The sequence below is a fragment of the Lampetra fluviatilis genome, chromosome 30 (genome assembly GCF_964198595.1).
Source record: "Lampetra fluviatilis chromosome 30, kcLamFluv1.1, whole genome shotgun sequence".
In the NCBI taxonomy this organism is placed as follows: Eukaryota; Metazoa; Chordata; class Hyperoartia; order Petromyzontiformes; family Petromyzontidae; genus Lampetra; species Lampetra fluviatilis.
Genome location: NC_136304.1, coordinates 12,113,450 through 12,126,341, shown reverse-complemented (window position 1 = coordinate 12,126,341; position 12,892 = coordinate 12,113,450). Strand labels below are relative to the sequence as shown.

The window sequence follows — 12,892 nt, the reverse complement described above, 5'->3', positions numbered from 1 at the left end:
TCTTTCAACAACAATATTGGTAATGTTCCAGTTTTGACAAAAAGTTTAGTTTTGTTTAACCAAGTGAAAATTCACGGGACCAGGATAGAGTCTCATTTGCAAGAGTGAACCTCGGTCACAAAAATGATGAAGCAATACTGTAACATTAAAAAAACTGTGCAATAATGAAGCATATAAACATTTGAGCAAACACAACCAAATTAAAATCAGAGGAAAAACACTGCATCACAGAATAATTTATGGTGACAGTCTGAGAAGTGAAATTCAACATGTTAAAGACGCGCTGCAAATGAACGGTTACAATGATGCACAAATCAACAGGGCATTGAATACCAAAACCAAATAAAATAACGAGAGCATCGAAACTGCCCAAATAATTAAAACGATCAAAATACCGTACATTGCGGGAGTAACTGATAAACTAGCCATATGTTTGGAAAAACAAAACATCCGAGTCAGATTTGGCTCGGTACATAAAATACAGAATTTGAGAGGGGGGGAGAAATTAATATCTGGTACAAAATATGTATTACCGAAGCAATCAACAGAAGGTGTGTACAAGATTAACTGCATGTGTGGTAAATGTTATGTTGGGCAAACAGGACGAATGATCAGCACGAGACTAAAAGAACATCAGAGAAATATTAAATTCTCCCAAATGCAACTGTCGGCAGTAGCAGAACACGCGTGCCAACAAGGAGACTCAATTGATTTTGATGTTGAAGTTTTGTGCAAAACCAGCTACTACTGACCAAGACTAATTAGATAATCTATCGAAATTGAAAGAAATCCAAATAATTCTAGATTTGATTCTAGATTTGAAGTTTTCAAAATAACTTTAACCGGTTGGAGAGCTACCGTCTTAGTGCTGCGTGGAAGCGAATAGTCAAATAATACATTATTTAAATACATGCCTACAAAGGGCAGCGTACTTCAATAGTGATTACCATTGGTAGGGCTATTTTAATAAACACAATAGACAGGAAGGACAAGTTCAACGGGCTCGCATAATGCGCATAACGCATCATGTACGTTGACTCAGTAATCCTCCCCCCCCCACATTGTGCAAGAGCGCAGAAGGGTGGTCAACACATCTACGCCTCTTTATATGGAACGAAACAGGTGGACTTCTCCACATATCTGGCTGTCGCCTGATGAAGCTAGTTGTAATTACTGGCGAAACGTCGTACTCAGATTGTAAATGTTGTGGCTTGGCTCTCCAACACACCGGTGTGCTGTACTAGTGACGAATTGGCACGTTCTGTTTACGTGACAACCCTTACTAGTTGGCTGTGTCGGGTGGTGGCGGGTTTTAACGACACATTTTTATATATGTACGCGATATAACCCAAAAAAACTCTATTATGAATTGAAAACCGTGCACAAACATAAATGGACAACAACAGAAAATAGTTGGAACGCAATCTGGCTTGAATACATTGCTTTTAAGAACCATTCACAATCACATTAAACATATTTCGGGTAATTATTGCAGTGGTGTGTAAACAGACGAGAGTTGCAGTGGCGTTGTACAAAATCGACAGCTTTGCATCCAACACAAAGCAGGGTGAGCCGTGTTCACCTGAAATGTTTCCAAAAGTAAAACTGTTGGAGTGAAATAAACCACACTCGGCCTGTGCCTGTCCCTTGGGCATACAAAGACAAAGACCCCCCGTATAGCCTTAACAAACTGTAGGGGCAAGTGCTGTTAGCGAGCACCTATGAAGGCCGGAACGGTACACGAGGGGGTGGGTGGGCCAACACCAGGCCCGACCACCTTTGTCTCCCCAATGGCGATGTTTACACACCGCATCAGGTACTCATTTAAGGCTGAGTCGACCTAGGGGGGGGGGCCATGACCGGTTCAGATGACCGTCACTTGTGTTGGCCGTGAGCGGGAATCGAACCCGGGTCGCCAGGTTCATAGCGCAGTGCGCTAACCGCTACACTACCGCTCCTCACACACTGACACACACAGACACACACACACTGACACACACACGCGCACGTGCCAATGATGAGAGTGAAATAAGTGGCTCATTCTACAAGAATGTTGAGGGAAATATCTCCAGATCTCACCATTCTGTTTGGGTAGTGATGCAGAAAACACGCTATAAGTAATGTCTCAACGTCATTCATAGACCCTTGTTTATCTTTACATGACTGAACTAAATTTTTTGAAAGTGCTGGGTTACAACCTGAATTTCCACTTTTACATTTCACTTTTTACAATTTTTCTAAGTTTTAAAAGCTTTAAAAGCAGTCAATAGTCGCGATTGAGTAACATTGTGTCCCTTCACATTTAGAATGTTTTCATCGAGACTTTAGCCCCCCCCCACCACATCCCCCCCCCCACATCCCCCCTCCCACATCCAATGAGTGGTGGTGGTCGTTTGACCACTGAAGGGAGCAGCAGCAGCAGCGGCGGTGGATGGGAGAATTGAACGAGGAGTTTGATTCCAGGCCGTTCGCCAACCCATAGAGACCGGTGCGGTGAAGTATAGTCAACGAGTGCCTTCATCCTGGAGTGGATTGCTGTGTGTCGGGGTGGATGTATGAAGACATGACCGTTGCCTCATTTGCACACCCACAACAGCACGCGGGGTGCCTTGTGGCTGCGTTGAGAAGGGGGGAGGGGGCAGCAAGGCTGCTGCTGCTGTTGTTGTTGTTGGGAAGCAGACGACGGCGACGAGGAGGAGGAGGCAGGCGAGGAGTGTGCGAGTGGGGCGAGGGCGCCTCCGAGCGGGAGCTCCGGGTAACCGCTGCAGTCCAGGGCGGCGTGGGAGCAGAGCGACGTGAAATTGAGCCACCCCCACCGATTCGTCTTGGCTGATGTCGAGCATCAGCTGCAGTTTAACACTGAGGTGGTTAACGAGCCAGGCGATTTCGTAACGAATAGGCTTCGATGACACCATCTGGATATATCTCTGTGTGAGTCTATGGGTCTCGATGCGAATCTCTCAGGATCTCTATGAGCCAATAACATTTCCGTCTGTCTGTATCTTCGTATGGCGGATGCTGATGTCGAGCATCAGCTGTAGTTTTTACATTGAGGTGGTTAATGGGCCAGGCGATTGCGTCACGAGTAGCAGAGTGCGTCGCTCTGATGACGATGCCCCCTCCTTCGTATTTGTGAATCGAACGTTGAGTGGTCGCTCCGTGTTCCGTGGTCTGTCCTGGGGGATCAGCACAGTCCCACACCCTGAGGGCGACACCCGTAGAGCGACTGGCTTCTTACCAATTGCATCTACATCTCCATCGCATCCACATGCAAATCCGTGTTTCTCTCCTCCAACCACCTGTGATATGTTATGAAGACAGTGTCATGAAACGGTCCAATGAAAATGAACCGCAGGAAATGTACAAAAAAATGTAATAAAGACGACTGCAAACTTGTGGACGAAGATAGAGTTGAGCTCAAACAGAGGTCACGTGCGAGTTGGCTAAACAATGGGAGATGTCTGTGGGAAGGATGCGGCTGGACACACGGTGCAGCGTGGGTACCGAGGGCAGCTGCTGTAGGCGCAGCAAAAACACAAATCCACGACACAGAAAGGAGGAAGAGCTGAGCGCAGTCATTTTTGGAAAACTGAACTTGGTTAATGGCTGCAACAGAGCGATGGGGTCGGAGAGAGGCGAGATTTCCAGTGGCGCCCGTCACCGCCCGCTGTGACATGTGGATCTGAAACAAAGTGGAAAGTGTGCAACGAAGCAGAGCTGGGTGCAATGAGAGATGGGAGGAGGAGCACACGGGTTAGAGAAGACACGGGCAGGTTCGTGACATAATTCAAATTGTTCTTTTAAAGGCCAAACAAAATGCTGTGCTTGGTGACGCTGAATTGGCAAAAACATAAATATTGACAAAAAAATGAACACAGTCGTCAACAACACTGTGTGGCCTGAAAAGGAAAACAAATACAATAATTTTGACTTAAAACTTTCGTGACTGCAGGAATTCATATTCTTTGGTTCTTTCGGTAAAGTCACGTAGATAGACAAATAATACAAAATAAAGTGAATAAAAAATTTAAATCACTAATTTAGCCTATAGCCTGGTTCTTAATCTGAGTGAGTGTACTGGCAGTCTATAATGTAGACTGTAGCCTGGTTATTAAGCTGAGTGAGTATACTTACAGTCTATAATGTAGACTGTAGCCTGGTTATTAAGCTGAGTGAGTATACTTACAGTCTATAATGTAGACTATAGCCTGGTTATTAAGCTGAGTGAGTGTACTGGCAGTCTATAATGTAGACTGTAGCCTGGTTATTAAGCTGGGTGAGTGTACTGGCAGTCTATAATGTAGACTGTAGCCTGGTTATTAAGCTGGGTGAGTGTACTGGCAGTCTATAATGTAGACTGTAGCCTGATTATTAAGCTGGGTGAGTGTACTGGCAGTCTATAATGTAGACTGTAGCCTGGTTATTAACCTCGGTGAGCATACTGGCAGTCTATAATGTAGACTGTACCAGAATCAGGCTAGTCTTACATTAGTGGGTTTTGTTTATTATTATTTTTATATCTACGTGACTCTACCGAAAGAACCAAAGAACATATATATACAATAAGGCGACGTTGTGGGCAATGGCCCTTCAGATACGTTTCGCCAATTTGTTTTATTTAAACATTTTAATGCCACAGTTCCTACACGAGAGTGGGCTAGGGAGCATGACAGCGGCCATGGCTTGAAACGACGCTGGTCAGGAGTCATCGTAATAACAATGACACAGAGCAGGAGCGGAACGCGTCCGAGTAAACAGGACCACGTGTGGAGACGGAGCGCTGAAATCATCCCGCGGAGCGTGCCCGCTGGTCGATGTGAAGAGGATGGCGCCGCCCAATGGCTATCCACGCTAGGGAATGCGAGCACGCGGCCGCTGAGCCGCCTAAGCGCGCTATAGAATCTGTTCGCGCGCCGCAACGGCCACAACGGCAGTGGACTCAGTGGTGACAGCCAGAGACAACTTCGTCTCATTCACGGCAAGCTCGCCTTGTGGTTGTTGTTGTTTAACAACGACGAGTGGACTCTGTGGTGACAGCCAGAGACAACTTCGTCTCATTCACGGCAAGCTCGCGTTGTGGTTGTTGTTGTTGTTTAACAACGAGTGGACTCTGTGGTGACAGCCAGAGACAACTTCTCATTCACGGCGGCGAGACGGGTACCACGGCAAGCTCGCATTGTGGTTGTTTTTGTGGTTGTTGTTGTTTAACAACGGCGAGTGTAAATAACACCGCGGGGGGCCACGTAGCAGGCTGGAGAGGGGCCGTGGGTGATGCGTGCGGCTGTGAGCGGCGATTTGGGGTGGAAGGATGTCTCGGGCGAACAGCATCACCGCTCGTCGATGACCACGATGATTATAATAATTGATCAGTGCCGAATGAAGCTAGTGCGGGGCCTGTAGCATATGTTATTAAGGGGTCCTAAATTAAAAAAAACGCAAATATAAAATGTTTTCACCTTGCATACTAAAGTAAATTAGTTTTTTCATTTGCTATACAGCCAGATAATACGACAAATCGCTAACCTTAAACACCCAGTCGTTCATAAAAGTTGAAGGCAGTATAGTACTATAGTAATAGAGCGAGTGCAGCATCACTGAACCGGAATTGATAGCTTGAAAGCATTTAGCGCGGGGCCCTTGAAAGTGCGGGACCCGTAGCATCATGTGTAGCTACTCGTGCTACGAGGATAATCCGGCACCGTCATCATCGATGACGATCATCATCATCGATGACGATCATCGTGGACCGTGGATCCGTGAGGGTAGTCGGGCAGGGCGGACGCCGCGAGACGTCTGGCGGGTGGCTCTGCGTGGTTGTAGTCTGTGTGCAGGGTTCGCCGGGGAGAGCTTCGTGTTTGCTTTGAGCAACTCATCCGTTACACGTCCAAAAGTCCTCATCGCGTTCACTGCGCTCGCATCGAGTAGTGAGTGGCGAGTGTGGCAATAGATTTCATTTAGATTCTTGTGCAGTGTGTCCAACGCTGTGCCGGGTTAGCTAACGTGACGACCGCAGCTACTAGAGGCGCTACAATGTAATGTATATTTAATATACTGTACTGTGTATACACTCTACTGTAATCCGCTCTGGAATCATAACCGTGGAGTTGTGCGGGGTGAACCGTTAAATATCACGTAGATTATGAAGTCACCGTAATCATAACAAAAATAACATCACATTCCCAGCCAAGGCTAACGTCAGCAAAGTGTGGTACCTGCCCTGGGCTTCCTCTGGGTCGACTCAGCCTTAAACACGTACCCGATGACCGTGTGTGGAGAGGTAGACTCGATATGGGCCTGGTTCTGGCCATACCAACTCCACCTGTGCTTGTGTTCACCAACGCCCCCAGGTGTTTGTGGACAGATGAACAAGTTGTTCAAGATGGGCGAGAGCAGTGACTGGTTCTCGGCCTTTGTTGGTTACTGTGTAACCCCCTCTTGTTGAATTTTGTTTCAACCGAGTAAACCCCTTGGCTGACCCAACGTGGCTCTAAGAAATAAACGTAATGAATAATGAACATCAACCATTAAAATAAATTGGGTTAGATCGCGTAAATTTGTCTGTGTCGGGTGGTGGCGGGTTTAACGACTATCGATCACGAAAGTCCACGTGTTGTCCTAACGAGCTAAGTAACTGCAAAGCGAATTAAAAACAATGGACGCTCTGCACGCGTGACGAAATGTGTTCCCGCTCGCTGGTTACTCCTGGAAGCCACATTGTTTACGATGAATTTGGAATGGTCTTTTATACCGTTCTCGGTTACCATATGGATTTACATTTTATCGTAGTTATTTTATATTGGCAGATCCATACAAGGTTATTCACCAATGACTCTCACATATGATGTAATTTCACACGTTTATAGATCACCTCATGTATGGAAGTTTGTAATTCGCTTGTTTCAAAGGTGTTGCAGCAAAATGGCATCAGATTATATACATTCTGAAAAACAATGTTCAATTGAGTCTACCAAATGTTAGTGGCATTTTTTTATGATTACAGTTTTATTCCCAGACAAAGAGTTTTATCAATATAATTGTAAGTGGGCTTAATTACAATGACATCATACCTAAATAATCCAGGTACTTTTTGAAAGAGTGTAATGATAAAGCCAGTGGAAAGCAGACTAGTCGGAGATATATAGGTATACCTGAGACTGGATGTGGCAGCGTATCTCTGCAGGAGCAGCTAACAATATTCCCCGCACTGTGAAAAACCAAAACTGAGCACTGAACAAAACATGAAAAAGAAACAAATAAAAAAGCAGCAGAGGCCAGGCTAACATCATGCCTAGAATCAAGAATGGGGACATTTGTAAGGATATAGTCAAGTAGTCTAACGTGGGTTAAGGCTAGACATAGGACTGTGGTCTGGTGAGTGGTATTTTAATTAGGGGTAGAGCTATGGTCTCTGGTTAATGTGGGAGAGTTGGACACAAGGCTGTGATCTGGTGAATATCCTTATGGTTAGTATTGTTGTGGTTTGGTTAATGTAGTTTTGGTTAGTAGGGCTGTCTGGTGGTTAACTTGTGTGGTTAGGATTAGTGGTTCGTTCGGGTTAGAGATATTACTTACTCCACATCTTAACATGTCCCTTTCTCATTTTTGTTCACTTTCACTTTCAGTCTTTAAAAGGCCCCATCGTCCCTGCACCTGACAGCCAGGAACATGGACAACCCGGCGGTGGTCATGGACAATGGCTCCAGTCTATGCAAGGCCGGCTTTGCCGGGGAGAACGCCCCACGCTTTTGTGTGCCCTCGCTCGTGGGCCGGCCCCGTCAGAGGGACACGATGCTCGTCAGCCGTGGGCTTGACGACTCCGGCGGTAGCGGCGATGGTGGCTTCTACATAGGGAGACAGGCGCTGTGCCGGCGCGGCGTGCTCTCCCTCCGCTACCCAGTGGAGCGCGGCATCGTGACGCGCTGGGACGACATGGAGCGCGTGTGGGCCCACGCCTACGAGGCCGAGCTGCACGCGAGACCGCAGGACCAGCCTGTGCTCCTGACGGAGGCTCCTCTAAACCCCCTGGAGAACCGCGAGCAAGCGGTCCAGCTGCTGTTCGAGCGGTTCGGGGCACCAGCCGTCCACGTCGCCGTGCAGGCCGTGCTGTCGCTCTACGCCAGCGGCATGGTGACGGGGCTGGCGGTCGGCGTGGGCGACGGGGTGACGCACGCCGTGCCTGTGTTTGAGGGTTACGGGCTCCCGCGCGCTGTGCTCCGCTCGGATGTAGCCGGGCGAGACGTCACCGATAACCTGGGCCGAATTCTCGCCGAGAGGGGACACGCATTTGTGAGCTCGGCCGAGTGGGAGATTGTGGCCGACATCAAAGAACAGGTGTGCTACGTGGCCGGGGACTACGAAAAGGAGCTTAGACGGAAGCCAGAGGAGCTGGCTGTCGACTACAAGCTGCCGGACGGTCAAGTCATTACCCTTCACAACCAGCGCTTCCGGGCACCCGAGCTTCTCTTCTCGCCCACGATCGTCGGTCTGGACACACCGGGAATCCACCAGCTGGTCTGGAAAAGTGTCACCCGGAGTGACATCGATCTACGCAAGAGCCTCTACTCCAATATCCTGCTCTCTGGGGGATCCAGCCTCTTCCCTGGGTTGGACGAGAGACTGTGGCAAGAGCTGGCAAAGTTAGCGCCACGCGGAGCTCCTGTCAGGATCTTTGCGCCACCGGAGAGGAAGTACTCGGTGTGGATTGGCGGCTCGATCCTGGCATCCCTCTCTACCTTCCAGCAGATGTGGATAACAGCGCTTGAGTACAAGGAGTTTGGGCCATCGGTCGTTCACAGGCGCTGCCTTTGAACGATGGTTGCCCCTCGATCGTGCACGACTTTCTGTCGAGGCTGCGTCAATGACCACTTCATTTGTGTATTAAAGAAAACGCAGGCCAGTGACAACCTGCGTTGAGATAACCTGGGCTAAGATAACCAGGTTGTAGGTTGCTGTTGAGGCTTTGGAGAGAGTTTAGCTGACTGCAGCGTGACTGTGACGCCGCTAGAGGGCGCTATAGCAGTGCTCCTGAGATCGACGCAGCCCTGGCTGGGTTTGCTCATTAACTTATGCTACAAGAGCTTTGGGCGTAAAAGATTAAAGAACATTCGGAGCGATTAAAAAGTGTGCTGCTTTAATTATTTGTAAATAACTTTTCTTTATATGAATGGAGCGGTCGCGCACTGTTGGATCCCAGCACGGCCAACATCAGTGGCGATCAATATGGGAAGCGGTACTTAGGCCTCCCCTTCATCAACCCAAAAACGTGAGGTATGGTCAAACAACCCCTAATGCTGACAGGTTGAGGAAGCCTTCATCCAGAAGTGGATTAACACATTTTTGTAAATATTGTTCACTCTATATCCTATGAATACCCACATCGATATATGCCCACAGCACGTACCCACAGTTGCACAAGAGCTCCCCTTATTACTACACTGTATTTCATTATAGTTGGCTTAAAGTACTGTAATTTCATTTTGGGCAAAGGTTATATTGTACATGAACAAAGATCACCCTTATATAAAGCCTTAACCGACTTTTAGGGGTAGTGCTGTTCTCGAGCACTTATGAAGGCCGGCTCAGCACACGAGGGGGTGGGTGGCCAGCACCACGCCCGGCCGCCTTTGTCTCTCTAGTAGCGATGTTTACACACCACACCAAGTACTCATTTGAGGCCGAATCGACCTAGGGGAGACCCAGGACCGGTTCAGATAATTGATCCTGGTGTTGATGACCGTGAGTGGTAACCACTACACGACTGCTCCCCAGACACTTATCCCTGTTTGTGCTTACTGTGAGTTATGACTTGGACTACGGGCACTGTTCATTAAACCTGAACTATTAAATAAAACTCTGTCCTGTTGCTAAAGTCGATCATATTCCTGGGTGGAATGACAATGACCAAACGTGTGACTCGTGTGGCAGCACGCATTTACATCGTAGGAGCGAGTGCCCCAATGCAGCTGGAATGTTCACGCTGTTCTATTCCACGTGATTAATAACACCGCTCTGTATTCCAGCACTTTTGCAAGGTTGAAAGCATTGTTGATCAACGATCTCTCTCTGCAGCAATGGGTCACGATAACTCTCGTAAACATGGTCCAAATGTATGAAATATAAGGTCGTGTTGCTGAGAGGTGTGTATCGATAGTTAATGTTGCATGGTATTGAGTGATTACTGTGTGGCGTTATCTTGGTGTGCTGCTCTGGGACTGTTTTGCTGCCTTGCCCAAGCTTGATAAATCGGACTTAACAGTACAACTAAAACATGTTTTATTCATATTTAGTCACTTACGGTTCTCTCTATTTTGCACTCCTATTGTTTTTTTTTATTGGTTTTTGTTGTAACCCGCTGACCCGCTCCTACTGGACATCTGTGAAAAAGAGCTTCATAGCTCATCGTATTCCTCCTGCAGTCTAAAGATTCTGATTGTGCCCACCATGGGCACCATCACCACTAGCAATGTACAACCACCAACACCACTACAGCCACCACAAAAACCAAAGATCACCCGGTAGCCTTCAAATCAAGATTCTGATTAATGGGGTCAGCCTATGTCCTCTATCTCCAGGCGTTCCTCCTCTTGTCTCTCCATGCCTCTTGTTGGCACCTGCCCCTCGCCTTGTGTTCATCAACATCAGCTCAATGTCACAGCCAGGTTGTACGCATTCATTAAAAAAACTAAATACTTTCTCTTTTATTACAAATGTAAGGTTCCGACATGTTAATTTCAACGAGTAACGAAACATTTTAACTGACGCAAAATTCAAAATGTTAAGTTAATTGTAAATAGGTAAATCAACACATTAAAGTATCAACGAGATTCCGACACGTGTCATCGTCGATTCATGTTCAACGCGGGTTGGGGCCTATAGCCCCAGGCACCAGACCTGCCTTGCCTATTTTCAGTGCCTAGGTTCCCGCGCCTCCTGGGGCAGGGGACTCCGGGTGAGGGCGGGGTAAGTTCGTGGCACGCACCGCCACCAGCCAGGGCGTGACGTCCCCCGTAGTGGGCGACCCGTTGTGTGATCTGGGTTTTATTGTGGGATGAGAATTGGCCCCGGGTAACAATTTCACACACTTGCCAGGGTTCTTCCAAGGGTAAGGTTCAGAATAGCAGCACGGCCTTAAACTCGAATTCACGCCGGGATCATCTTTCCTAGAAATTGTCCGCGTGCCCCGCAGATAATTCACATGGACGCACATGGCGAACGCGTTGAAACCTCAATTGGAAATGGTTAAGCCCCTAATTAATACATAATTAAATCTAACTACGGGGAGGGATAACGAGTTACAACGCCCACGTTTCATTGCCAGCGTCACGACCCGATGAGCTCCAGGATGCGAGGGAACAAAGCCACACACCCTCTCCCCAGCAGCACCCCCAGCCAGCAGCGACATATAGGAAGCAGCGCCAGCCCAGAGACTCTGCCTCTCTCCCTCCTCCTCAACAAACATCAACACCACCACCAGCAGCAGCGGTGCCATCACCACTTGGCCCCGTGGTGCTGTTGGACTCGCCGTGGCACTTGGCGGCCACGGGCAGAGATGCCCGCCAGGAGTTTTGCGAGGTCCGCCCGGCTCCCAGGGGCCGTCCTCTTCCACGTGGACGAGGGCATCGACGGGGAGGGGGAAGCCACCTCGAGCACTCCACGCCCGCCGCCCGCACGGCGTGGTCTACAACACGAGCCCGAGGCCCCCGATGTCGGCAGGTGGACAATCGGGACGTGGAGCCAACGTTGGTGCGATATAACAATTTGCAGGAGGACATTTAAGGTGGTGGTGGGAAAGGCCTGGCTGTGACCACCCAGAGCCCGGTCGCTTGCGCCGGCGCTGCTCAAAAGCTTCCGAGGAGATCCGAGCCCACACGTTGAGCGAGGACTTGGTCCTGGTGGACACGAGGTCTGAGGGTGGACACGAGGTCTGTGGGTGGACACGAGGTCTGAGGGTGGACACGAGGTCTGAGAGCAGGCTCATGGGAACGGAGCCCGAGCCACGGCCAGGTGAGGCAGGTGGAGAGAGAACGGAGGAGGCCCGTGTGTGTGTGTCAGCAAATGTGTTGGGTCACGTAGCCCGCATGCCCAGCCACCGCATGCCCAAGCAGCTTTGTTCGGCCGGATCGAGGGGGCTAAACGGGCGCGGCACGGGCTAGAGAAGAGATGGAGTGATGTAGTGCAGGAGGACGTGGAGCTGAGTGGACTTGCCGATGACTGGTACCAGCGGTGTCAAGATCGGCCTCTGTGGAGGAGGCTCGTGAAGGACGCTACTGGGCAGTTGGAGGCAGTCGCCCTCCAACAACAACGGAGGGCGGAGGAGCGACGCTCACAACAACGAGCGGAGCGCCGGGTGGTTAAAGCACAGCCAGTTGCCACAGTAGGGGGCACAGGTGGTGCATCAGCCACTCATCTCAGTCGACGCGTGGCACCTGCTGGGTCTGCCCCGTGACCTCCTGCCAGCGGGCGTTCGACACTTCACGTGGCCTCAACGTGCACCTAGCCTGGCACAAGCGCCGTGGTAACGTCACCGTCACTTAGTGGCGAATGGCGGTTGTGGTTTGGGAGCGGTAGTGTAGTGGTTAGCGCTAACCTGCGCTACGAACCCGGCGACCCGAGTTCGATTCCCGCTCACAGCCAACACCAGTGACGATTATCTGAACCGGTCATGGGCCTCCTCCCCTAGGTCGTCTCAGCCTCGAATGAGTACCTGGCGCGGTGTGTAAACATCGCCACTGGAAAGACAAAGGCGGTCGCGCGTGGTGTTGGCCACCCACCCCCACTAACAGCACTTGGCCCAACAGTCTGTTAAAGGCTATACGGAGGATCTTTGTCCTTGGCGTACATTATATTTATTTACTGGGGTCATCTCAGCGGACGTTTTACCGTTTACCCAACC

General features: G+C 49.3%; 1 protein-coding gene across 2 annotated transcripts; it reads left to right on the top strand.

Moving 5' to 3' along the window:
- Nucleotides 1–4,912: 4,912 nt before the first annotated feature.
- Nucleotides 4,913–8,808, top strand: LOC144943335 (uncharacterized). Of its 2 annotated transcripts, none has more exons than XR_013639489.1 (2): nucleotides 4,913–4,978; nucleotides 7,623–7,656. XR_013639489.1 is itself a non-coding variant. In XM_078870711.1 (2 exons), exon 2 carries the CDS (start codon nucleotides 7,666–7,668, stop codon nucleotides 8,806–8,808), a length of 1,143 nt encoding a protein of 380 aa, XP_078726837.1. In that variant the 5' UTR covers nucleotides 5,041–5,063; nucleotides 7,623–7,665. The 2 variants fall into 2 exon arrangements, 1 of the variants encoding a protein (XP_078726837.1); XM_078870711.1 differs by lacking the exon at nucleotides 4,913–4,978 and adding an exon at nucleotides 5,041–5,063 and having other exon boundaries at nucleotides 7,623–8,808.
- Nucleotides 8,809–12,892: the final 4,084 nt, after the last annotated feature.